The sequence below is a fragment of the Sturnus vulgaris genome, chromosome 10 (genome assembly GCF_052056855.1).
Source record: "Sturnus vulgaris isolate bStuVul1 chromosome 10, bStuVul1.hap1, whole genome shotgun sequence".
Taxonomy (NCBI): Eukaryota; Metazoa; Chordata; class Aves; order Passeriformes; family Sturnidae; genus Sturnus; species Sturnus vulgaris.
In genome coordinates this window covers 12869214-12895188 of record NC_142252.1, presented here as the reverse complement: position 1 = coordinate 12895188, position 25975 = coordinate 12869214, and the positions used below count along the sequence as shown (strand labels likewise).

Here is a 25975-nt window from a genome sequence, read left to right as displayed (position 1 = left end):
AATGTTATGCAGTAGATAAGTTATAACAATTTCAGACCCAACCTTTAACTGTTTTTCACTTTTTTTCCAGTATATGACACTGTAAGACACAGTATGAAGTGGGGTTTACTAGGGATATGCAAGACTAAATTCTATTTTATTTTCATACGAATTGGAAATGCCAAAATCCAATCTACCATTCCTTTCACTGTCAACCCCTCCTCCCCTCCCCAGTCTTTTCTTATTATACTGGAGCCTGATGCTGTTTCCACTGCAGCCACAATGCAGTGTAATGCAGTGGCACTGCTTATATTCTAAGTGGATATATTTACACTGAATATTCAGCTACAGGCAGCCTGAGTCTGGCTGTTCAAAGTCATTATCCACAATGTAATGTGATTCTGTATTTAACACAGTATTCTAAATAAATCTGTACCTAAAATTAAATTTAGTTTCTAAAAGGTTAAGCCTAAATTTGGTTTCAAACTCCAACCTGTATGTAGGAAAATCGGCAATTTGCTTCTTCTCCACTCCAAGTAAACTTTATTAGCTTAGTCTGTTCTGGGATACAGAAATGAATTATTGAACTGCTGTTCTACATGTGATTTTGGAGCTAGCTGGGTATCCTCCCCAATATGAATCGCAGACACAAACTGTACATCTCAAAGATTGAAGGGAGAGCTGGGTTAGGATACGGGTTAAAAGTAATAAGGAATAGTGGTACAAAATGTTACAGCATTACACAGAAATACTTTAAGGATGATATTAACAAGATATATATAAAAAATATATATCTGTGGTTATACAGATAACAGTATAGTACTTGCAACAACACAGAAACAGATCTCTCTGCTGTGGGTGCTTAACACAGAAGTGGAGGTGACTTTCACAAAGACATTTATTGATGACTTGTATGTTTTTGGTAATATTTCAGACAACAAAAGTTGTTATATAATCAAGGTAAACCTCTACAATATAAAACTATCTCTATTAAAATAGAAAATATTTAACATTCAAGCCACAAGCCATAAATTACAACTGCACAAAAATATTGAAAAGAAAGTAATACCTAGCTTTTGTTACCTAACTTGCCAACTACAAAGCTGGAGCCCATGGCACTAGTCCACTAAGAAGATCACACAGTGCTGTTCTCAGACATGATCTGATCTGTCCCATCCCTCGAGTGTCCTGTCACCTCTGCAGAGCTCGCTGGTGACACTGAGCTTGACAGCTGGGCTGTAGCATTGAGGATTTGTTAGTTCAGCCTTGGCTGGGAGGTCGTGTTTGAGGTGCACTCAGTGATTGATAGAACAGCCCTCACTTTGCACGAGCTGGTGGCATGACGGTCTGGCCAAGCCTGTAAAGCAATGCAGAAGAGCAGGGCTGGTGCCCTGACCTTGTGAGCGGTGCAGGAATGGTTTGACATGTTCCAAACTGAGCAGGATGTTATTAAGAGACTTAGAGTCTCTCAAAACTTTCTGGAAGATTTTACTAAGCTGAAAGATTTATTCTTTTTGTGTGCGTGTGGTTTTCCCCCCAGTCTGTTGCAAAACTAAAACTAAATATTTACATTTAACACTTAATATTCCAAGTTCAGCAAGTCCCTGAATCTTAGGCCTTCAACCACCCTCTCCCACGGATTTGTTCTTCCTTTCAGTGGCAAATATATCCCTGGGAATACCTGTGCTTTAAATACCTGTACTTAAAAAGGAGGTCAGGTTTATCAAAATAAACCTTTGCTGAAGATATTAATGCAAAACTAAACCAAACCTAGAAAACCCACCGTATTCTCTGCTGCTGTCACAGTTTCAAATAGACAATGGAAACTATCATCTAAACAGTAATGCTGGTAAAGGACTTTTGGTCTTGTGCTTACTCTGCAACCTCTTGATTACAATGTAGACACGAGGGAATTGTTAGGCCAAGAAGCCAGATTAATCCCCACTGTATCTGTAATGGTTTTGTTGGAATTTGGGCTAACCAGTGTAGATTATACAGTATGATTTAGGATAGGCATACAATGGGCAAGAAAGTAGGGAGCACAAAACATGAGTCATATGAAGTACTATTGCACAATAAATAGAAATATTATGCATGTACATCAAATATGTGATTTAGTAATTATTCAGCAGAAAAAAAAAAGGTGTTCATTCAAATAAATAAAATTGTGGTGGAACAGGGGCTGTAATGCCTGTATTTAGGGTTATATGCTGTTCCCATTAGCACTGACTTGGGTTCCTCACAACAGGAGAGTACAAGGACAGACTAAGAGTTTGTAGTATTTTACTTTAGTCATTCCAGAAATGAAAAGCACCATGGATACTCCTCTTAAAAATAACTGGATGATATTGCATATGAATTTACTTTGTGTTCTTTAAGGTAGTGGGAGTTTGTTCCTAAAAATCTATACAGCCTTTGATATTAAGAGGGCTCAACCCAAAGATGGCAAAATCATACAGAGCCAAATCTTACTCCCTCCTTTGTTGGCACTGGGGAGGTCCTTGCACCAAAGAATATTCTGTCCATCTCCTTACGTGCCCCACAGCTAAGGGTCCCCAGCAAAGGCCAGACAGTCCCCTCTGCCTCACCTGTGCTCTGCCTGCCCCACACAGACCTCCAGCCCACAGGGGAGTGTAAGGCTCAGCACCTGCCTTGGTGGCAGATGCACGATGGAAGAGGTGTGGGTGTCTGTCCTGTGGGCTCTTCCCTTCGCTGTCAGTTTGGGCTGTGGTGAAACTGCAGCACCTGGCTGTACACAGACACTCTGTGCTCCAAAAAGTTCACTTTCTGCTACTACCCGATTAGAGTTTGCTGGAGTTTTATCTCTAGATTCTTTTCAGTATCTGCTAATTTGCTGATTTTTTTTTCTTTTAAGGAGCTAGCATATTTCGCAGCTGATGATTATTTTCTTACTCCTTAGGAGAATGAAAATTTCTCTGCTTTATTTAGGAAAGCTTTCCCCTCTGCTTTCTTTGCCTATCGAGTCAAGGTCAGTGCTGCCCTCAGAACACACCAGGTGCAATCCCTTCCTACCTTTCCTCCAGTAACAGCTGAATGTGCATGCTCCTGCTTTTTCACATGGCACAGGCAGGTGCAGATAGCACCAGTAGCTTAGGATACACAGCCTCTTAAAACGGCAGGAACTGGCATGAAATGATCAAGTTCAGTAACAAATGGGTTTGATTTCTATGTCTTCTCTTTGAGATGGCTCTTGTAGTAATGCAATCAATGTTTTGCCAATGAGCTCCCTATTGTGGTCATTGGGGACACTGGGTTTCAGTGACCAAAGGGATGAGTAGCTGATGAGGAAATGGTTGCTTAGACCCTGCCAAGGAAGTTACTGGCCTCCCAGATGGACAAGTTTATGTTTTATTCATACAAGAGTTTTGCCACAGGTGAGGATCTTCAGATCCTTCAGGTGGCAGGGAAGTGAGATGTAAAGCAAATTTGTGGCTGCATCCAGCAGGTGGCAAGCACAGCACACAGAATTATAGCTGGACAGAGATGCTCCTGCCAGGGGAAGCTCCTGATGCTGCTCAGCATGTACATACGTGTCCATGAACAAAATATACTGAAATATGGCAATCTCTGCCAGTCCTTTGTCAGCTTACAGAGTGCTGGAGCACTGGTCCTGTTCTGGGTGCTATTTGTAATGCACGGGATTATTGCCATAGTCAATTTAAGCAAATGGCTGTCTCACATGTAAGGATATAAGCTAAATAAAAAGTATTCAGTATAACACTTTAAATATGTTGTTAAATGATGTCCAGGCTTCAAATGTTGAGATACTAGCTTGCAATTAAATTAACTTAAAGATTTAATGAAGGAGCTTTTTTTTAAACATACAGCTTTAGAAAGGTGTGACTAATGACAGTGCCTTGCAATATATTTAAGTAGACACATTGTTCCCATTTTTGCAGCTGAAGAACAAAGGCAAAACGGAAAAAAAACTTTCCTTAGTATAAGTGAATGAAAAAGCTGGAAGATTTCTAGACCTGGTTGTAATCTCAGTTTTTGCTTAGAAAGCATTAAACTACAGAAATAACTGTTTTGCTGTGTTTTGATTTTGAGCATCAGAAAATATGAATAATACAACCACTCACTACTTGAGACAAAGCCACGTTACACATATGATTTTGAAGATTATAAATACTGCAAATTCTTAAGGGGTATGTAATTTTCTACATGATACGTGTAAAGTTTTGGATTTTTTTCTTAAGTTTTGTAATGTCAGAAAGTACTTATGAACTCATTTATCTTTAAGGACAATAAATGGGTGTGAATCAAGCATAAATATTATCTGGAGCTCAGTATTTGTGGTAAAAAGGACACATATGAGGATATCATCGATGGAAACTTCCGACAGTGCTTATCACCTTTCCTCTTTATTTGTATTGAGTTTGAGCCAGAGTTTAGTTCTGATTTATGCTAGTATAAATCTGAATTTGTTCCATATAAATAAAAAAATGTTTTACAGGGAGCAAATAGCCTGGGCATAAGTTTATACAAATGGAGAGAAATTCTGCAAAAGCCAAGAGTAAAGTTTGGTCTTGGATCTTTTGTGACGGGACTAAAAGTATTATTAGTTGAATTGATATATAAGCATTGTCACGCTTTTGCTTATCAGTAGGAGTTTACTAAACGTGCAGGAATTTGAAAAACTAAGTGGATTGGATTAGTTGGTAACTTCTCCCACTAAGTGCCCTAGTTATAACAGAAAAATAGTTTGAAGTTTTCTGATCACCTCTTTCCCAGAACTGTTGTTTTCAAATACAGAAATTTACTTTTAGTCACACAGAGTTTAGAGTCAACTCCTGTCTGTAGCATTCTTCAAACTTCAGGGTGGCTTACAATGAGGAAAGGCTGAGTGAACCCCATTTCTGTGTGCATATATAGAGTTATTTTTTTTAACTGCTATAAAAATACCCACTGGGATATAAATGTACATTTCTGAAGCAATGTTTGAAATGTATGAGTAGGAATATAAATCTAAAAATATATTTATTCTATATTTAATAAATAAGTCTGCATTTTATTGCATATATTATTATGAAAAAATTGCCATTAAAAAAAAAGTAGCATAAATCAGAATAAGACAAATTTCAAGGACCTTAAATTTCCATTTGAGTTTAAAACTGGGCTTCTATATATAGCATATATTTGAAAATATATTATAAATATGATTATAGGACATTTATGTAATTAAAAAAAACCCAACAAAACAAGAAACAAAGCTCCACTCCTTCAACAGAATAGCTCACATATATGCAAGTCAGATTCTTTGTATTTCATGTCATTTATACAAGCTTTTCCTTTTGAAACACTTATGAACTTAAGTTAGGAGTTTTCTCTCCCCTTCTTTTGTAGCTCCAAGCAAACGGTGGGATGTGGCAGGAACTCTGACACACCTGTCCAACACTTAACGCCGCTTTCAGTAAAGAAAAACAAAATGAAAACGAAGCAGTCCTCTTTGCAATGTAAGATGAAAGTTCACTGCTGACTCTTTACAGTATGATTTCTCTGAGGAGATCCAGTGTTGCTGTAATGAGCTGTGATGTTCAGGACCGCAGATGAATCTTGTTGATCTTGCTGCTTCGCACACAAGGTTGTTCAAAAGAAGAACTTTGCTAAACGCCTCAATTGGTGTCAAAAGGCCCAGCAGTCTTTTTAGTGTGCAAGCGGATGTTTTCAGGTGGCCTGTAGGAGAGGGAGCTCATTTTGGTTGTTAGGCTTGGATGTGTGCTGACGTTCGGTGGGATGTATTTTATCAGCTGAAGGAAGTATTTTTTAAAGTTTTTTCCAAAAAATACATAAAAAAAGGGATTCAGGCAGTTGTTAAAGTAAGCGATACAAATGGTGAAAGGCATAGCTGTATCCACAATATCGGTGATTTTGCAATCTGTTATTACATGTAATTGAATCAACACGTCCAGAAAAGTGAACACTTGATGAGGAATCCACGAAAAGAAAAAGAAAAATACAATTGCCACAATCATCTTAAAAATGTCATCATTTCTAGTCTTATTTTTTTGAATCTGATATGCCTTCTTCAGAGTCTTCCAAATTAAGGTGTAGCTTGTTAATATGATCAGAAAAGGAATTAAAAAGCCCAGCAAATTTTTGGATAAACCCAACCCGACCCGCAGGGTTGTGTTATTGCTTTCATAGCGAAACCCACAGACTGTCATGTTCAAATTCTCAGCGAAGAATATGTTGCGGTGAATGATGACGGGCAAGCTGGCCACGCCGGCCAGGAGCCAGATGGCGATGCAGGTGACTCGGGCTACAAACATGGTCCGGCGGACCCGCGACTGCACCGGGTGCACGATGGCCAGGTAGCGGTCGATGCTCAGGCAGGTGAGCAGGAACACGCTGGCGTACAGGTTGAAACTGATCCCCGCCGAGGCCAACTTGCACAAGCAGTTGCCAAAAGGCCACTGGTACTCCATGGCCGTGTAGGCTGCCCAGAGGGGCAGAGTTATGAGAAAACACAAGTCAGCCAGGGCCAGGTTGAGAAGGAAGATGCTGGCTACTGTTTTCAACTTCATGTAGCAGTAAATGACAATAACGACCAGGCTGTTCCCAAATATGCCTATGATGAAGATGATGCTGTAAACGGTCGGAACCATAATGTAGATATAGCTGTGCCTTCCTGAAACAGGACAGTCCACGTGGATTCTTTTAACGGTTTCCTCAGTAGAGTAGTTAGGAATCATCTTGAACTCTTCAGCTGTAAGCTTCTTTATGGGAGAAAATATGAAGCTCACACCTAGGAGGGGAAAAGAGGAAGAAAACCATATTTGTGATAGGGATTTAATTTTTAACAATTCTCAACTGAATGTCAAGTTTTTTTTTGTCAAGTCGAACATAATGTGTCAGTGTCTTTGAATTTTAAAATAAGCCATCTTCAAGTGTTTTATCAACCAATTCCTATTTTAATACAGACTTTGCAGAGTAAAACAGAAGTAAGAATGTTAGGAGTTGGCTGAACATTTATAGATTCTTTTTAACATAAATGAAGTCTAAAAACCTCTTTCAATTAACAAAGTTCCAATTTAAAATAATACTGGTTAGTGAACACAAGTCAAAAATAAGAGAGACTGAAAATAGCAGATTACTATAAATTCAGAAGGATCTTTAGATTATTTTCTTTCCATAAATAGGTGACATATTTAATGAGCTAAGTTATTCAGATATCTCAGAAACTAAAGTTAAGCATTCTGAATTCTAATTAAGTATGTAAATACAAACTGCAATGAATTAAGAAAATAAGTGACTTTAGGTTAGGTACTTGTATGTCTAAGATTAATCACCAGAATTTTTCTTCTATACATTGAACTTAATTCTTTGAGAAAATTTTTACATCACAGAGAAAGATGAAAACACAGAACCTATTTTTGGTTCTGTTGTACAGAAAATACCTTAAATATTCAGAGGCTACTTAGCTCTCCATCTGGCTTGGAACTATGGTATTTAACTACTAGTGAGGGGAAAAGGATCTGTGAAAATTCAGACATGTCCTGATCTGTTGCACATTAATAACTGTACAAAGAGTTTAAGAAGGGTGCCAGTGGGAACGTATTCCTTTTTCAGTTGCTGACAAAATGTATGTATCCAAGAGCTGAAGTTGTATTTCTGGATCATATTAAGTGTTTAGCAAGGGTAAGAAAACTCCTTTACTCCTTTAAAGGGCACCTGTTTGGTTTGCCAGGGCCTGTGTGTTCTGCAAGAATAATTTCTTTATTAATGACTGATTACTTTAGAAAGCAGGTAATACAGTATGACTCTGATACTCATTACTTTCCAGACTCTAAAAACAGACACTCTTCCCCGAAAAATAATGGATGTTTGAAAAGAAAAAAAAATAAAAAGAATTGATAGTTATTATTGCAGATTACTGTTTATTGCTGTTTGCAGGATTCTGACTGCTATGAGCCAAACCCAACTTGTACTGCTTAAAACAAAGTTTAACTGAAATACTTTGGCTTCAAAAGCAAAACAAAGCAAACCCCAAACCCTTTATAAATGTAAGACCCACCCTAAGACCCTGGGCAGTACAGATGCGTTCAGAAAGCAGAGATGCCCATCATTACAGCCACACGAGCTATGTTGTCACAGATGTGGCTGCTCGTTATTTGAGTGGTTCAGCACTGATATTCCTTTTAAGTGCGGAATGCCACTGAGTTTAGTGTTTGACTTGCTCTCGTTGGAAGACAAATCTTTTTAAATTTATAAATGATTGTGTTTTTAATACGGAAGTGAGGTACAGATTTGTTTCAGCCAAGCCCACACAGGAAGTCTGAAGGAGCCAGGAACTGGACCCAGAATATGAGTTGCAGGCAGCATCTTGTGAACAAGGTCACCATTTGGCTCTTAGCATTTTGAAGATGTATTATTTCTCTATCTTAGCTCATGTTTGCATTAATAACCTGATTCCTTTCTACAAAGCAAGCAGGGTAATGTCAAGATTAAGGTTCTTGATAACTCTATCAAGTTTAGAATATCTAGTAAAATGCAACTAATAGACACTTTGTTAAGATGTGCCATGGAACACTTCCCAGTCTCTTCAATTCGTGCTGTGGATTAGTCTTGTTGCTTCAGTTGGTATGGATGTCTCAAAATGACATCAGCTATTTTTGCCATGTTTAAGGAATTAAAAAATCAAGCAAATAAAGAAAGGTTCACCATTCTGATCACATGCGGCACTCTAGGACATCCTGAGCAAAACCTGGCTTTCAAACTGTGCCAAATCTCAAATACAAGATGTTTGGCTCTGTGGAAGGTCAGCCTATCCCTGGGACAGGGAAACCACAATAAAAGATTTCAAGATAAATCCTTTTATCTCATCCCTTGGTTATGAAAGTAACTTTGACAGTAACTGATATGTTCTGTGACATCAAGGTCTGGCAACATTTGCCCTGTCTCAGCTACAGGCTGGTGCTGTGTGGTCACTTGTTCTTTGCTCCCTTATATATCCACTAAAATTACAGCCCAGAACTTTGCAGTAAGAGTCCATAGTGAAGTTTGTGCTCAGGAGATCACCTGTGACTGGCAGTAACGTGGATCAGGCTCAATTAAGGCTGGGCAAGACCTTTCTCAGTGACAAGATTAACCAGATCCTGGTACAATTTGGCTCTATGTGTACTGAGTGACAGATTCAGTGTCTAAGGCAAATGCAGCTGAGGGTGAATATTCCCTTCTAGTGGGGTTGATTCTGTGCAATGGTAGCTGCCAAGGCAATTTTCCCATGGTCCCCTCAAACACCCCTTCAGTGTACTGTGTTGTGTTGTGCTGTTTTTCTTCCAATTTTCCTTTTCAACCCATATGGTGACCTGTATTGTTTCATGTCAGTAGTAGCTTTAGATGATGCTAATTAATAGCATATGTTCTTTCAAGAAAGAGTAGCAGTGATTCTATTACATTTTCAGAAATGTGTTAAAATAAAAAATAATTAGTTAGGAATAATTGTCTGTCACTCTGAGTTATTGAATTCCCTGAGCATATTCTGGAGTGCTAGGGAAATAAGAAAAGGCAGAACAATTCCCATGAAAAATCAGGAATTCTGTCAAGTATTTTACCTCAATCTACCTCTGTAAGACTGTGTAATCCTTCTGGAGTTAAAAGGTTTTGGTGTAACACTGAAGTCAGTGGAATTGTGCAAATGATGTGTCTGGTATGCTATCAGTTTTAATTTATACTAAGGAATTGCAATCATTAAATAAAATAAATCCATCAATATTTTCAGTAAATGACAAGGAAGCAGAAATACGTAATGTGGTTGCTCTTGGGTAAACACATATGGATTGCCATCTGGGTATCTGAAAACAGTCTGAATATTGCTGTGAGAATGAACCTCATAGGAACTGTATGTATGAAGTACACTAGGGAAAGCACTGCTGATCTCAAATGGAATTTTAAAATTTCCTGGAAATTCTAAAGTTTCAGAGCTAGCCTCAGGTGGATAAGCTTCCTTGAGCACAATTGTAACTTCAGAGCATTAGGAAATGCTTCAAAACTGGAGAAGGTCATTTTTTTGGAAGGCATGGGTCCACAGCTGTGCTGAGTAGTGAGAGGGCCACTGCAGAAATGTGAATTCCTTACAGGCAGTGATCGCTTTTCCATAGCACCTTTAGTTTTTCCTGTTATTCTCACTTTCCACAGTTCACCTGCTTGTCCCAGGATCATGGCTGTACACATTCATGCAAAGCAGATACTTCTACATAGGAGGAACTGCAGATTCTTTTAAAGTACTACAGAAACAGATGTCTGATACAGCTTTATGCTGCCAGAATTCAACAAAGCAGGTTAAACCACTGGCCAGTTCAATGCATCTGTTGAAGTTGTGCACATGGATAATTCCATGTAAACATCTCAAATGACCTGTGTTAATACAATGATAATTGGATCATTTTAAGGCTGATACAGAAGGAGCTTTTTCTAACAGGATTGAATTGTGGCTGTGAATGGTGTGGAGGCATCAGTCTCAAACAAATTATCTCGTGAGCAGAAAGCCCCTGTTCTGAGGTACTGTCCTGTTTGACCTTTTTTAATTACAATGATTACAATAAGTCACTGATAATGAAATGCTTCAGACTGCTCAACCATCTATAATTTACCATTCCATTCATTGCTTCTGTTTGGTGAACATGCATCCTTAATTAAACTGCCTGTGGAAACAAGGAATGCTAGGCTCATGCAAGGTAAACAGCACTTTGCCTACTCAAAGATAAGAAAGCACTGGCTGTGGCTTTCTGTGAGAACTTCATCAGCTAAAAATAGGTAAGCAGATGTCACAAGTCAGACTTTGAACAAAAATGTACTTAATATTTGCTTTGACAAAGACTAAATAAACTCAGGCTGACCAATCCTGCCACAGCTTAGCCATCTTATCACTAGGTAATGTGCACTTTTCTTCTTCTGACAGTGGTTGGGTTATTTGCTTTTCTTACAAATGAGAAGGTAGTTCCATGCTTAAGAGGATACTGCATTCTATTTTTATGTAAAATTTTTGCAGAGGGAGAAAAGAGAATGAAAAATGTTTAGAACAATATGTCCAATATATTAGCTGTATTTCTTTCTGGTGGCACAAACCTTCCTTTATCTTAAGAGTTTAATCTCCCCCTTTCCTAATTTATTCTAACTGCTGAGAAAGTAATGACACTTATACATGCTTTATTGCAAAGGCTTTTAGGGTCTTTTTCTATCCAACAGAGTAACCCTTTCTATCCTCATGGCTTTAGTGAATAGAGCTGCTTCTCTTTCACATGTGCACTTCAGCACCTTCTCTTCTTTCCTGCAGCTCCTCAGCAGTACCATTGTGAAGCCACAGATTTAACTTTCTCCTAGCTCTTATTTCTTCAGCTAGGTCTAACAGTCCATGTTTCTCACTGATGGCTTTCCTAAATACCTTTAATCCAGAGTTTATAGATGAAGGGAAAGAGAAATGCAAACAAGGGTACATAATTCAAACTGTGGTGCCATTACATGTCATCACTGCTGGTACCTTCCACAGATGTCAGCATCTGACTTTGTGGTAAATGCCAGTAAATCAAAATACTACTGAAAAGGAACTGTGATAGGTAGTACAGCACCAGACACTGCCCGTACATCAGCTCAGGAACACCAAGAACACAAAGCAAACCTCAGCAGACCTGTGTTAGCAGCTGTCAAGCTGGCTGTTGTGCTGCAATTTTGGATCAGGAGTTGGTCTGATATCAGAACAAACAGAACCTGCAGGACCTGGTACTGGCCTTTGCATTTTCTTTTAACAACTGTGCAACTGAGGCAACTGCCAGTCTGTTGAAATTGCTGTTAATTTTGTGATGTTTTCTTTATTTATTTAAAAGTATGTATCTTTTTAATGCTGTAACCTATATGTGGATTCTTTGTGCCTTCCCCTTGCAAGACCTCAAGCTGGTCTGCTTCACTTGTGCTGGCTCTATATAGCTGCAAAATAAACTGCCTGTGATCCTTTCAGAATCTGCTTCTCTATAAAGTCAAAATCTCAATTGGTTATAACTTTATTTGTGCTAGCAGAACAGTTCCTGTTACCTTGCAAATGTGAACTGTTTATGTACTCTGACCTTCTCTGTAAGAACTTCTCTGTATTTATTTCCTCTGCCACACTTCAAAAGAGTCTGTCCTTCTGTAGGATGGCTTTATAGCTTATTCTGAGAAGAATGAACATCTATCTTCTGTTTGTTCTCATGGACTACTCTCATTAATTTTCTCTTTAATTCCCAAGCATGTTTCAGCTACTCAGTTTCAGTCATAAAATTTATGTGAAAAAGGATAGATGAAGGGGCTTTTTCCTTTGGGAAAAATCAATGCTTGTGGAATGTCTGAACAGTAGAATTGGGACTGAGTATGATTTTGCATGATTATGGAGGAGGAAAATGCTAAAGAAAGTAACACAGTTAAGCACAGTGACATTTAAATTGCTTTGATGTTTAACTCATATAATATAGATTTTGACCACTAGAGGTCTGTATTTCCTATTTTAAAATAAGAGACTTGCTGTTTTATACTCAAGTACCATCACTTTTTAAAATATCCCCTTCGTTCAAGATTATTTAAGATTAAAACATAAGGCAAAATATATATCATTCTATCTGTACGTATTTAAATTTAGTATAGCAGAGGTAACTATTTTCACTTTATTTTAGCATCTACCAGCTTCTATTTAATTTCCTGTATTCTGGCACATTCCTGATTCTGCTAAGCTTCAGTCCAGTTCTTGCACGTTTAAGACTTAGAATAAGATTCTGATATTTTATTTTTTCAATGACATATGCAGCTTAAACTCTCTGTGACCCAAATTAAGAAGAATATTTTAAAGAAACTTCACTTTAGTAATGCAGAGGGAAAAATAGTGACACCTATTCATTCAACTACAATTGTTTTAGATCTAACTAGGCATGTTGTTAATCATACAGCTCTTTTTCCAAATATCAACCAATTTTGAAGGAATATATTTTTACTGTTGAAAATGACACTTCAGAACTTTTTTTTTTTTTAAGCAACTTACAAATTAAGGGACTTTTAGAAATAGAAAGGTAACTCAAACTTACGCAACCTTATCCAAATTGTGTGTACATTTTATGAATTTTAAGCAATTTAATAATTTGAAAATAGAAGCATATTTAATGCTACCAACAATCCCTGCTTTTACTAACGTACTTGGATTTGTCATTACCTCTTTGGACAGTGCCAATGCATGATGCTGTTACTCTGTTTCAAATTATGTGCTTACCTAAATAGTTCCCAATGCTGGTGAGGGCAAACAGCTTTTAACTGAGATGGAGCAGAAGAGCTGTCAGTGTCACAATGAGATTTATTTTATTGAAAATAGTAGATGAGCAAACCAGAACTAAAAAAATGACATAAACTATACTGTCCTGTGCCAGATCAGTTCGACTAGTCAGTATCTTGTCCTGTATTTACGTCCAGTGGGTTATACAGTGTCAGCGTATCTCTGTGCACTTAAGGGATGTTTGGGTACAAGCATACAATGTTTATATCTTTCAGCTGCTAAAAATAGGAGTATTTAGAGAGAATAGAAGTGATATATAGAGAGGGAAAACCAGCAAGCAGTTGGCTAGATTTATAATGAAGAATAAAGAAATACAATCTATTATTTGCACATATATACTATATTAGAAATCGATGTGGCAAAAATTGCCATAAGTGAAATTTTCTAAATGCTAATTTATGGAGCTGTGGAATGATGAATAAAATCTTTCAAGTATATTTTTTGGAATTTAAATGGTAATATACCACAATGTAAGAAGTGACAATTTTTCTGCTCTTTTTAGCAGTCTAAAGTGTAATGATGTCACAGTTGTAATGAGAGCAGCTGCAGTAGCAGGGAAAGTTTGGACTATTGTTTGAATATAGTCTCATATTGCATACAGAATGTACAGAACATTGAAAATGTCTCTTCCTACTATTTAGCTCTTTGGACAAAGCTAAGTATACTAATCCCCAACTCATGTTTTCCCCCAGAATCTGGGAAACCCTGATGTACACACTGCTATAAAATTTTACTCGTAGAACTTAATGCCAAGAAAGGATTGCTCAACTTTTCTAGAGTTTCTCAACCTCACCAGAACTTAGTGGTTTAGTGAATGATTATGGGGTTTTTTTGTATAAAATTTGTTGACTGACAGATCAACAGGGCACTCATTAGAGCCAGCCAAAAGCCTTTCAGTTGAGCATAAGTGTGCCTGACCTACCCTAGGCGTGATCCTAACCCTAGGTGGAGGGGTAAAATCAGCCATGGGCTATGGAGGGGCTCAAGAAGAAAGGTGTGGAGGGAGCAAGTTGTGGCAGTTCAGTGCTCTCCTAGGCATGACTTTTGCACCTCCAGTGTGCCTGGAGCTGTGGGTTCTTTGTGGGTTTCTTTTAGTTTATTGGTTTCATTTTTAGGATTCTCTAGATTTAAGTTTAAAAGTAAGCATTGATTTTTCTCTTATACACATGTAATTATGTTTTCTCTGCTCTTAAGGGTAAGGAAAACATTCTTGGATCCAACCCATGTAGAACTAGACTCCAAAACACTGAAAGATTAACCACTCTCAACATGCAGCATGTTCAATCCCCTGTGGAAGATTAGTGGGGTGGTGGTTTTAGACAATGCTGTCCTTGGCTTGACACTGTACGCCAGATATTTTAGACTTTTCTACCTAATTTTCTGGTGTCTTTTTTCACAATTATCCATCAGAACACTCTGTTTTCTTTCTTTGACCAAGGCCACATGAATGTGTTGCAAACTCTCTGGTGTTTAATATGTCTTCAGTATTTATATAACCTCAAGGGATATGAATATAAAATTATCCCCAAAGCAGTAACTTAAAACTGGAAAGATAATTAAATAAACAAAGTAAAATATATTTCTGGATTAATAGCTCTATTTCAGTACTTCTGAAACTAAACATCACAATGCTAAGCTTCAGAAAAGATAATGTTGGAAAGGGGAATCTCATGGTGTCCTGTCACCTTGGTTGGTCTGTCTGGACAGAAATTAATATCTTTTCCTTATTTAGGTTATTAAATCTATATTCAAATTAGTTTTTAAATATGAAAATTAGTTGTTATAGCAGGAAGCAGTCACTGCTTCTTTTCTAACACAAGGTAAAGAATTGTCTCTTTCTCTAGAAGAGGCAGAAGACACTTTGGCCTATTAAGTCTTTGAAATGAGTGCATTAACTACCATCATCAATCCAGCACGGTTTTTTGCATCTCTGCCCTGGCCATTAGCTTTACCAAAAAGGAAGATTGGTGCCTGTTTGGGAGATAAAAATAATCAATAATCAGCTGGCTAACCTAATGTCTGCTTCTCAGGATCATGTCATCTCCTCATACTGCTAACAATGTCATTTACTGCACATTAGATGAAAGTAAATGAAAGACAAAAAAAAAGGGATTTCAGAACAAGGTAGGACTAGAATTTTTAGGGTTTTCAGCACTGACATGAAAAGTTTTTCGAATAGCAGCACAATGTATTATTTTAGTATGAATACATATTTTACTGCAGGTTTATAACTTCAAATTTGATGCTGGGTTATGAAATATCTTTAGGGTATTTGGAAGTACCTGAAAGAATCAATAATTAACCAGAATTAAGCCATCAATCCCAGAACGAATAAAAATGAGATTAGTTTGAGCTGTGAAAGGTTACATTCTGCACGGTTACTTTCTCTGAGTGATAGTAAATGAATGAATTAATGCATTTCCTTTATTGCAGTTGGAATTGCCTATATAAAATATAGTGTTCCCCCTGTGATTGTTTTTAATAAAAGACAGAAATCGAATTCAGGTTTGTTAAGTGCGAGTGAAGTAACTTGATGAATTTTAAGTTTCTCTTCTGATAGCTTAGTTCCATGAAATAAGAGGTTTTAAAGTTTTTTTGTTTGCTTTTTAAATTACATTGCATGGCATATCCTACACAAATGTAGCTTCCAGATACATATCCTCACACCTGAAATTTCTCCACTGCTTCCATAGGTAATGCACTATAAGATTCTGCTGTGTACACCTCTAATCTGAGAAGTAAGGGAATTTATGTTAATTCTGGCCTTGATCTGGATTTATACTTCAGTCTGATATTAAAAATGCAAGAAAGAAAAAACCACACTGAAATAAAAAGCACTGCTGTGAGCACACCTTATCATGGCCAGTTCAAACAGCAGAGATCAGGTACAGGGCATGAGGTATCTCACCTCCTTTCAGACCATATATAAATCACAATTGACTTACTGGGCATTCCATACCCCCATGAATCTGTCCTAAGTACACAGTCCTATTCCCTGGACCTTGAGGGTCCCTTCTTCAATATGCCAAAAATAGCAGTAACTGCTCTTCCTACCCAACTTGTAGGATATTATATTACTGTGATTTCAAGCAAGTAGAGCTTAATAAGAGTATACAATACATTTTATGTGCTGCTTTGAGTATCACTGCTCTCTGATCACTCCTGTTCTTGCTGGAAGGAATGTTAGCAGGGATGCATCTGGCACTGAAAGAGTTTTTTCGTTTCATTGTCCATATCTTGGTCTTAGTGGTTGCACTTGTCCAGCAGAAGGGAGCTATCACATGGAGAGCAGCCTTTTGGGAGGGAAAAAGGCCGCTTCCCTGAACTGCTACAGTTGCAAGGCAGAGCTTGCTTACCAGCCTCTAGGTAAAACAGGCGAGATTTATGTAAGCTTAAACTCTTGGTTATATTAGTGGTTGTTAATAATTTCACAGAAAAAGGTATTTCATACATCTAAATTACAAATTATAATTTCATAAAATGTTTACTCCATGAGTGACATGCCCACAGCAATATACAATCATTGTCAGAACCTTTTCTATTGCTGCCAGACATTACAACAGAAGATGGAATGGAAAGGCCAAAACTTCAACTATTTCCTCAAGAACCAAATCCCCTGCTTCTGGGAGAACAGGATTTTTCTCAATCTTTGCTCTTTTTCTGTCTTACAGCTTTACTGTGAAAGACCCAACTCAATCGGTGGTGTTACTAGTATAAATATACCAAAAGTAATGTTTTAATTAGGTTTCTGTTGCTCCCTCTAGGCAAGGATGTTTCTAGGAAGAAGGGTAGGGGACACAGCTAATAATTTTGTAGACAAAGATGGGAGGTGATAGCACTTTGGAATTTCCAGTTAGACCAAATAGAGGCTTCCTTGTTTTGTCTAGTAGTTAATTTTATTCAGATATCACAGTGTCATCTGCCTCTATCCCAGAGTCAGGTAACTCTTCTGCTGAGCCAGAAGACACAGAGGCAAAATGAACATTATCTACGCAGTTTATTTACACTCCTGAACAACTTTTCTTAGTTAAAGCTGAGATACTACTGTGATCAACAACAAATTTTGAAAAATAACTTGACTTCTACTTTTCTGGTACAAGGAACTGCCTTTCTCTACCTTCCTGTAAAACAGTAAGAAAGGTGTCACCAGAGAACTTACATAGATTTGCTTCAATTTGTAAAGCAAATCAGTAACATTTTGACGTGCATGGCAACATTCTGATGTGTGTTGAAGCCTCACCTGGTATGTTAATCCTCAAAAGGAATCCTTAAAATCTCCAGGCTGGGACCATAATGCACCTATGAGCTTTACAGGCTCAATATGCAGTCCTTTCTGCAGGATGGGCTTTTTATTTTTACATCCCACTCCTCGCCCAACCCCCCTCCTTCCCCCCCAAATACAGGAGGCAAATGTAAATTAATTCATAACAAGCTTTAGAAACGCATTGTGCAGAGCAATTACCTTCATTCGAAATGATGGCTAATCAGAAGGCAGGAGAGATAAGAAACCCTGAAAATTCTCTACTTCTGCTCCACAAATGGAGAGACTTCCTTTATACAGAGGTGTTCTACTTTCTATTCTAATGGAAATTAGATGAGTTGACTGTGAGTAGCTCATGTTGCATACTGTTACCTAAAAAGACTTTCCCTCTCTAAAACTCTCTAATGAATCCCATTCCTGTTACCTTTCACCAATGTGGTTAAAGTTAAATAACAGAATCTTTTGCTTTGAGTAATGAAGACATGAACTGAAACACAAACATGTGTGCAGATGCAGCATTTCTGTGTGAACACAGACAAAGCAGTATCATTAAAGTGTCTGTCATGGTAACTAAACCAGCTAATGTGAAAGCTTTATCACCACATTTCCAGTGTCATGGCTAGTGATTTCCATCTAACTTCCCACCAGTCAGTGCTACAGCTTTGAGGAGAGCAAACCTTGCAGTGAACACTTTTTTCCTTTTGACTTCGTGTTGAAAAATAGTGTTTGTCTTACTGAAGAAGCAAAAGCAGTGTATTGTGGATTTCTGGGCAAGGAAATTGATGTTAGATTTCAACACCTAAGTTCAGAGGAAGCTTTGTCTTGTAATTCAGCAATCTGTAATAGGATTTGGTTCACTGTGTCTGGCTGAGACACTTGATTACTTTTCTTATTATATAATTAATTTAGACATCCTTACAGTGGGAAAATATCACACAACGGCAATACCCCTCAGAAAAGACTTTTCTTCCCTAAATGAGAATGTTAGGAACAGCCTGGAGGGAAAAGTTAAAAGATTAAAAGCAAAAGATCAGCATGGAGGCTTCTTAATGAATCGCTCATTAGGGTCAGAAAAAGGGAACCAAAGGCAGAAAGGAAAGAAAACAGTATGAGTAACTGGCAAAGTACAAGAGTTTATTCAGACAAAAAAAATCTTTTAAAATGGTAATGCAGCTAAGCCCAAGAGAAGTTAGTATCATTGTAAGTGTTGGTAGGTATAACACTGAAAGCATAGAGGCCCAATTGTGCTTTCAGTTGCACAAAACTCCTGTTAAGGGCAGATCATTATGAGGACTAGAAGAAAATTTGAGAATGTATGAGTCAATTGAACTAGTGAGTTTCTAAGGGGTTAATCAAAGAGAAGGAAAGGTCAAACATAGACACCTTAATCCATGTCAGTGTGAAAGGTATTATCACCCATGGAAAAACAACTTACTATGATCCTTAGTGCTTTGTCTGGAAGGCAGCACACTTAATAGAATGATCCCAAAATAGATGTTCTGCCAAATTTGTACAGCTTGTTTCCTGTTTTTTCCCCCCAAAGTAAAATTTATTGCTCTATTTTGAAAATAAAATTAATTGGTGAACTCTCTTTGCTGTCCTGAGATGTTCCTTGTGGGTACTGAGGACCAGCCAGAGGTAGCAAAACAAAGGCAGCTGTTACAGCTGGAGTGAGCTAATCTATGATACTGTGAATCAGTGCATCCTCAAGCAGGTGCAGTCTCAGTTCTCAAGCAAACAAAAGTGCATAGAAGCCCAGAAGGGGTAGTGCTGTGCCTTCCCAGAGATGCTAAATGAGCTTCACTTTAGTGCTAGGAAAATTACTGTGCAAATCCTTGGATATGTGACTGTCCTTTACTGACATGGCTTTTATTTTTTGATGGCATGTTTAAGAACATGGAAGAACATCATAGAATGTATTTAAAGGTAAAATAATTTTGAATCCTTTTTCTTTGAAGTGTTTTTTGGGAAGCCCATGTGAAAACAAATATTTTTACCTGATTTGAGAAAAACTGTAGTTGTCTAATCATGGCAAACTGCTAGTAACAAAACCAAGAGTAAAACACGGAAGATAGCACAACTAGAGTCCAAGTTTGATGACATATGTTGATTCCCCATGCCTTCCATTTCTGACTGCTGTACATCAAGTAGAGAGCCTGAGGACTGAGAAAACAAACCCTGAGCAGCTCTAGTGACAGCAGACTAACTCCCCTTGGTGAGGGGAGAAAGTAAAATTGTATAAACTTCTTGGCTTGGGCAACAAGAGTGGAGAAAGGGGAAAAGATAAAAACCAATAGCAGTTTATAAAGAAAGAGATGAAAAGGCAAAACACATCCTATAAACATAGTCTGGGAAGGGCATGAATGGTTTCTCAATAAACAAGCTCAGGCTGCATCTTTGTACATTATGTGCTGCCTGCTTCGAGGAAAGGCTCTGGCCAGGCTGTGCTGATGCTAAAGCAGAGTTAAATGGAGGCCAGCTGCCAACAGAACATTTTTTAGAGAAGTCAACTCTTGCATTTTTCTCCTTGTGTAAGACCCCCATCATGAAAGCACAGCTGTTCAGTGGTTTTCTGGAATGTTTTACTTATTTGCATGTGTCCCTCTGAGCTAGAAATGCTGAGGCACAGCACTCTCCTTCACTGTCTCCTCTCTGTTTTCAGAAAATGGAGTGGATTCAGGAATCCACTGAACTTTAATTTTTATTTCTGTCCCGAAACTTAATCTACTGAATTTTAATTTCTATTTCTGTCCCTAAACTCAATCTACTGATTATTAGATTCCACTAGCCAAGGATCTAGCAGTAACTCAAAGTTGAATAATCTAGAAGTAAAGAAAGGAATAGGTGAATTAGCAGAAATTAGGAGTTTAGTTAAATCGTTCTTTGTTCTGGCTGTAACCCTAATTATAGCTTTCACCTCAAGCAGTGAAATACTGTCTAAATATTGACCTTGCCCAAATTCAGTATTAGTTTCTTTAGATATTGCCAGTTACCTTTTGCTGTAGCCTGCTTTTTGTCCTGTCTTCAATCATGCCACTCAGTGCTGCACTGCCAATCTGATCTCACTTCCCTGCTGTGAGGCTGTCTTCGGTTATTACCCGATGTCTGTGCCTACAAGAGAAAGGCTACTCAGCGACAATAAAAGGAGATAAACACCACAAATAGTAACCAAGCATTCTAGCTAGCCTTGTTATACAGTGAGTACCTGGACAGTTTTGCTATCAAACAAAACACAAATGGAATGAAAATTGTAAAAGACACCTGGCCAAAGGCCAAAATCTGTAGTTCTTTCACATGATGGTGCAGCAGAGAATTCTAACAGCATGTCATTTGGAACATGATATTTTACTACACTTTGTTGCAATTCACTTGAAAGCTCTGAGTAATTTTAGTATAATCCATCATTTATCTGAAGATAAGACCAAAAATGATTAGACCAGCAATTCTATTTCATATGTGCTTTGCCTCAAACAATCACAGCTGTTAGGACTTAGAGTCAAGATAACCTCTCTTTTGTTTGTTACAGCTGAGGTAAAAAAATGTCAAGTATGAGTACCATAACTTCCCTTGTTTGTCAAATTTGTTAAATTCCTCAAAATGTTCCAAAGTGACAAAGATTCCTCTAGGGTACATCTGCCAATTTTAGGTTTTTTTTTTTCTTTTGTTGGCAAAGGCATTTTAGAAAATGGTACAAAACATGGAATGAGTGCTCTGAGTAGAATGACTGTCCATTGTTGAAAGTGATCTTAAGAGACAAATTTGTTGATGGAAAGGGAATGGAAAGAAATACTGTCATTAGCAAAGGATTACTGGCATGCTCTTCACTGCAAAGGTGTTTGGGATCAGAAGGAAGAGACAAAATGATACTGTGATTAGTAACCTTAGTACAGCCACAATTGTACTGAAATAGTTCTGCTGGAGCCTTTCTGCTCTTCAGGCTGCAGTGTTCCAACTTCATGAATGAGATCTGTGCATCTTGAAACTCACAGAGAACATTAGGGCAACACCTACTCAAACTCTCCAGTGCATTTGAACTCACCTCGTACTTAATGCAAAAATTTTAACTTTTATGCAAAGTTAATTCCATGTAAGTAGGCGAGGTTCAATGCTCAGCAATAGCAACCTCTTTATTCCTGTTGGATTTGTGGAAACTAGCTACAACAATGAAAAGAATGTCATAATTTTTCCTTCCATTTCCCTCTCTCTTCAAAAGTGATCCACATTTTAAATTCTGTTTTCAGAATTCCATGAGATTTCTAAAAATATTTTTTGTAACATTCTGCCATTTTACCTTCCCAAACCTGATCCAGAACTTCAGAGGCTGACTTCTTAAAAACACTCACCCTTAGGAGTAACTGTCCAAAAATGTGAACTGCCATCCAAGAATACTGAAAAATTCCTAATTAATTTTTGAGAGGAACACATGGTAAAACACAAGATCTGTGTCACTGCGTTTCTGATGGAATTGCTGTAGAGCTGAGAGCAGGAGGAACAAACAGCAGCAGTAAACAAGATAAGACTTGAAAACTGAGCCAAGATTACCCAGAGGCTAGAGATTTAGCTAAAAAGGCAATAGAGGCTACAGGACAAGCAGGCTGCTGTGGGCCAGGCTGTGCCTTCCCCCAGTCCTCCCAGCTGTGAGCTCCCAATCTCACCATGCTTGCAGCTCTGAAAGGATTCAGTTTGTGCTTCTCCTTCTGGAGAGAGATGATGGTTGCTGTGCTGCCAGCATTCCTTTCAGAAATAGGTGTGGGCAATACTTTGCTTTGCTGTCCACCCCCCTTCCTGACTTGGCCATTTGTCCTCTTGTTGTCATGTATTCAATATCAAGCCCAAGCAGATTTATTTTTAGGCCAATGAATCTTGATAACCCATCTCTGCAGCTCAGCTTTAGATACAACATATCCAAATCCAATTTTAGTTGATCTTTCCTTTCATTGAGGTAAGTCTCCTAGAAGACAACCATTAAATTCAGTTTAAAAAACGCACAAGACTAACCATGTAATGTAACTCAGATGTAGTATTTGATTAAAATAATGCATAAATATCCATGTTCTGTATCCACATCAAGATGAATATGACTTTTTAGGAAGTCATCAAGGTAGAAATAGGATACTTGAGGTGCAGAGAACATGCCAAGCACTCAAACAATTGCATGCTTCTTGGAGTGTGATTAAGACCCCTAAAATTTGGGCAGCAATAGCTACAGGTGAGCTTATGAATACGACTGGAGACACTAATAACTTCTGGAACACAAGAAGTTCCAGAGAAAAAAGAGCGGTAGTGAGCAAAGAGGAGTATTTTGTGACTGCTTAAAATGGTTTAAACTAATTAAGCCTTTGCTTAAACAAGGTTTTAACTAGGACAGTGTAAAGGGAGTTTGTAATTTATGTAACTTTAAATTACCATATTAATTACTGTGTTTAACAATTGGCAGTGCCTGAGAAAAGAACAACCTAAATATGCTCCTTTAACAAACATGGAGGATAAAATTACCACAGAGGAGAAAACTTAGGAGTAGAAAAATGCAGTTGGTGCCCATTATCCAAAACAGAATTTTTTAAAATGGGCATTACCTCTGACACTTATTTCCATGTCAGTCCATACATTTCTAGAAAGTATAAATAAATCACCATGTTTACATTCTGCATCTGCCTCTGTTTTTATAGCACAACAAGAGTGAAATTAAATATATTTTCCAATATTTAATACAATTAAAGATAATATTATTCAGGAAACACAAATACCATCTGTTGTATTGCAACCATCATTCATCTTCTTGTTCCAAGAGGACTGTAAAAAGCAGGTTGTTGAGTTGTGATATTTGAAAGTTTAAGGCAGCACTCTCCTCACTTCTGTAGTCCTGTGGCTACTGACACTTCAGGTCGGTATTTGCAGCCTTTTAGATCAGTAACTTCTATCTGCAGTTTGTACATGCTGTCCAGCCCAAGAAGATACTCTTTCAAATCAGGAAGGCAGGACACCTTACACCATAGAAAATGAGCACACTTCTGCTCTCCCCGGTGCAAAAACTCTCTGCTACCATCTATTACTGTGGCAAAAGTAAGGGGAGAATGAAACCAGCTATATTGAAATTTAAATAGAAATGTGACTTCTTTTTAATTGTACAGGGCCACTTTGCTTTCTCAGCTCAACAACATAAACTTCGACGTCCACAATAGTCACAACCGACTTTTCTCTGCTATGTAATTCAAGTTGTAGAGAGGAAAATTGTGCAGAAATACCATGTTCCTGCTAGAAAGGCATATATTTTAAACTCTTAATACATGAGCAAAAGCTGAATTTGTAGGCACTTAATATTTTTGAAAGATCCTTTAATTTAAAAGATTATGGTGGCAACAAGCAAAATGGACTGCCATTGTCAGGAGTATGAAACATTTGTCTGACACTAAAACAGACCTAAAAAAGCCTTTCTACATCATCATGGTAATTACCTGCTTCAGGCCATACTTAAACCTCCTATTCAGAGAAAAATCTAATCATGTTAGTGCTGTGGCTTCATGCAAGTGACAAGAGAAGAGGCTTCCCTATACAAAAAAAAAAAATCCCTCTTTATACCTTCATCTGTGATTTTACTGAGCCAATTTACTACCTTGTCCTATGCTATGCAGCACAACACAATCCCAATGAATTCTGCTGCTTTTGGAAGTGATGGAAATTTACAGCGAACTGTAGCATGCTCTAAGCAGAATCCTGCTGTCCCTTATTGCCTTACATCTCATTAATTCTAGGGGTTTTGCAGAAATATAGAAATAGGTGTAACTGAATACTGCAATTTTACTGCTTGTACACATCATGACCTGACTTAATTACTGATAGACCGGCTGACTTAGATGAACACAGGGCATGTACTTGTAAGTAGCTGGTAACATTAAGTGTTTTGATGCATGGAGACAGGAAGAACAGTAAATATATTACAGGACTTCAACTGAACTTGCTGAAGAACTCTAGTCCAAGTGTGAGTCCAAGAGAAGCTTAGAAGCTGGCCGGAAAAAAAAAGGCAGGGAGCCATTCTTACTTTACTAACTAGAGTTAATCTCTGGTTGTAGGTCACTCCAATTCTTGCTCTGTAGAAAAAGGATAAATCTGGTTATGGAGAGTGTATGCTACAAAATTCTGATTAAATCAATACTTGCTGCTAACTGGTGGAAGTTGCATTGCCTGCCAGACGGAGAAACTGAACTGTTTGCACAACTCCCAGAAAGCATGAGCGTCACTTTTAGTGTCTGATTAATTTCTATCGTGAGCTTAGCACAGTGATAGAAATTTAATTGCTCATCTGATCCTGAGCAAGGCGACAGGGCTGCGTCCTGCAGGATGTTGGGATGAGCCTGGGTGGTGCGGTGGAGTTACTGCTCCGAGCGCTTGTCTCCTGCCAAAGGGCGCCCCTGCTTTCGCTTCAAACTGCGGACAAGACTCAGAGCTCACACGCGGCAGGGCTGAAGTCTGTGGGGCACTTTATCCTCTCAAAAAATTATATGGAGCGGGCCTCGCAGGGCAAGCCAGAACGCGGGGGATTAAGTGGCTGCGCTTCGTCCGGGACCGAGCCTCCCTGTGCCAGCTCTGTCTAAGCCGAGCATAAATTCAGTAGGAGGCTGTGCCGCGCTCGCAAATGCTCCGGCTGCCCCTGGCCGAAGGTGCCCGGCCGGGATGCGCTTACCTGGGTCCGGGCTGAGCTGAGCTGGGCTGAGCTGAGCTGGGCTGGGCTGGGCCGGGCCGAGCTCCGGGCGCGCTCCGTGCCGGCCGCACCGCTCCTCCCGCTCGGTGCGCGGCCCCTCCGTTTATAGCGAGGGGCGTTGCGGCTCAGCCCGGCTCGCCCGCCGCCTCTCCCCACCCATCTCCCGGGACGGACCCCGCTGACCCCGCTCCCTCCCACTTCCCCTCCTTCTCCTCCTTCCCCGCCCGTCCCCGCCCGCGGCTGGCAGCTGCCGGCAGGACGGGGATGCCGGGCACTGGGGAGCCGCGCTGGGCAGAGCCAGCGCCGGGGAGTTGGGATCCCTCGGGAAGTGCGGCCGCCAGCCCAGCGCAGGCTGCAGGGATGCGGTGAGGGATGCACTGAGGGGCCCCTTGCTTTCCTTTGCCTTCAGCTTTCAGGGGAAGGGATCGCGAGTGATGTACAAACATTCTCAGTTTCTCTAAGACTCCCCAGGGCAGCCAGTGAGCACAAGTGAAATGTTTTGATCGTTACTAATGAAGTTAAATGTATAATTGCCGTAATAAATCTGGCAAACTTCATCCTCTGGGAGTGGAGCGGAGCAGAAACACAGGAAGCCCCCTTGGAATAAAAGTTCTAGGAGGACTTTTCATGTCATCAATCACTGTCATTTAATGAAACGATTTTGTGTACGAGAGATTTTGCTTGTGTCTCTCTCGATCTGCTAAACAGGTCAGGAAACAACTTT

General features: G+C 38.9%; 1 protein-coding gene across 4 annotated transcripts; it reads right to left on the bottom strand.

Moving 5' to 3' along the window:
* Positions 1-505: 505 nt before the first annotated feature.
* On the bottom strand, positions 506-25364 carry AGTR1 (angiotensin II receptor type 1). 4 transcript variants are annotated; one of them, XM_088170833.1, is made up of 4 exons: positions 25234-25296; positions 24592-24640; positions 20546-20663; positions 506-6748 (listed from the first exon to the last, which is right to left on the bottom strand). In XM_088170833.1, the coding sequence occupies exon 4, from the start codon at positions 6693-6695 to the stop codon at positions 5616-5618; it is 1080 nt and encodes a 359-aa protein (XP_088026959.1). In that variant the 5' UTR covers positions 6696-6748; positions 20546-20663; positions 24592-24640; positions 25234-25296; the 3' UTR covers positions 506-5615. The 4 variants fall into 4 exon arrangements, with proteins under 4 accessions (XP_088026959.1, XP_014747176.1, XP_088026960.1 ...); XM_014891690.2 differs by lacking the exon at positions 24592-24640 and having other exon boundaries at positions 25234-25364; XM_088170834.1 differs by lacking the exon at positions 25234-25296 and having other exon boundaries at positions 24592-25029.
* Positions 25365-25975: the final 611 nt, after the last annotated feature.

Excerpts from the sequence above, each read along its gene's own strand:
- AGTR1 (XM_014891690.2), bottom strand. The coding sequence starts at position 6,695 with ATGATTCCTAACTACTCTACTGAGGAAACCGTTAAAAGAATCCACGTG.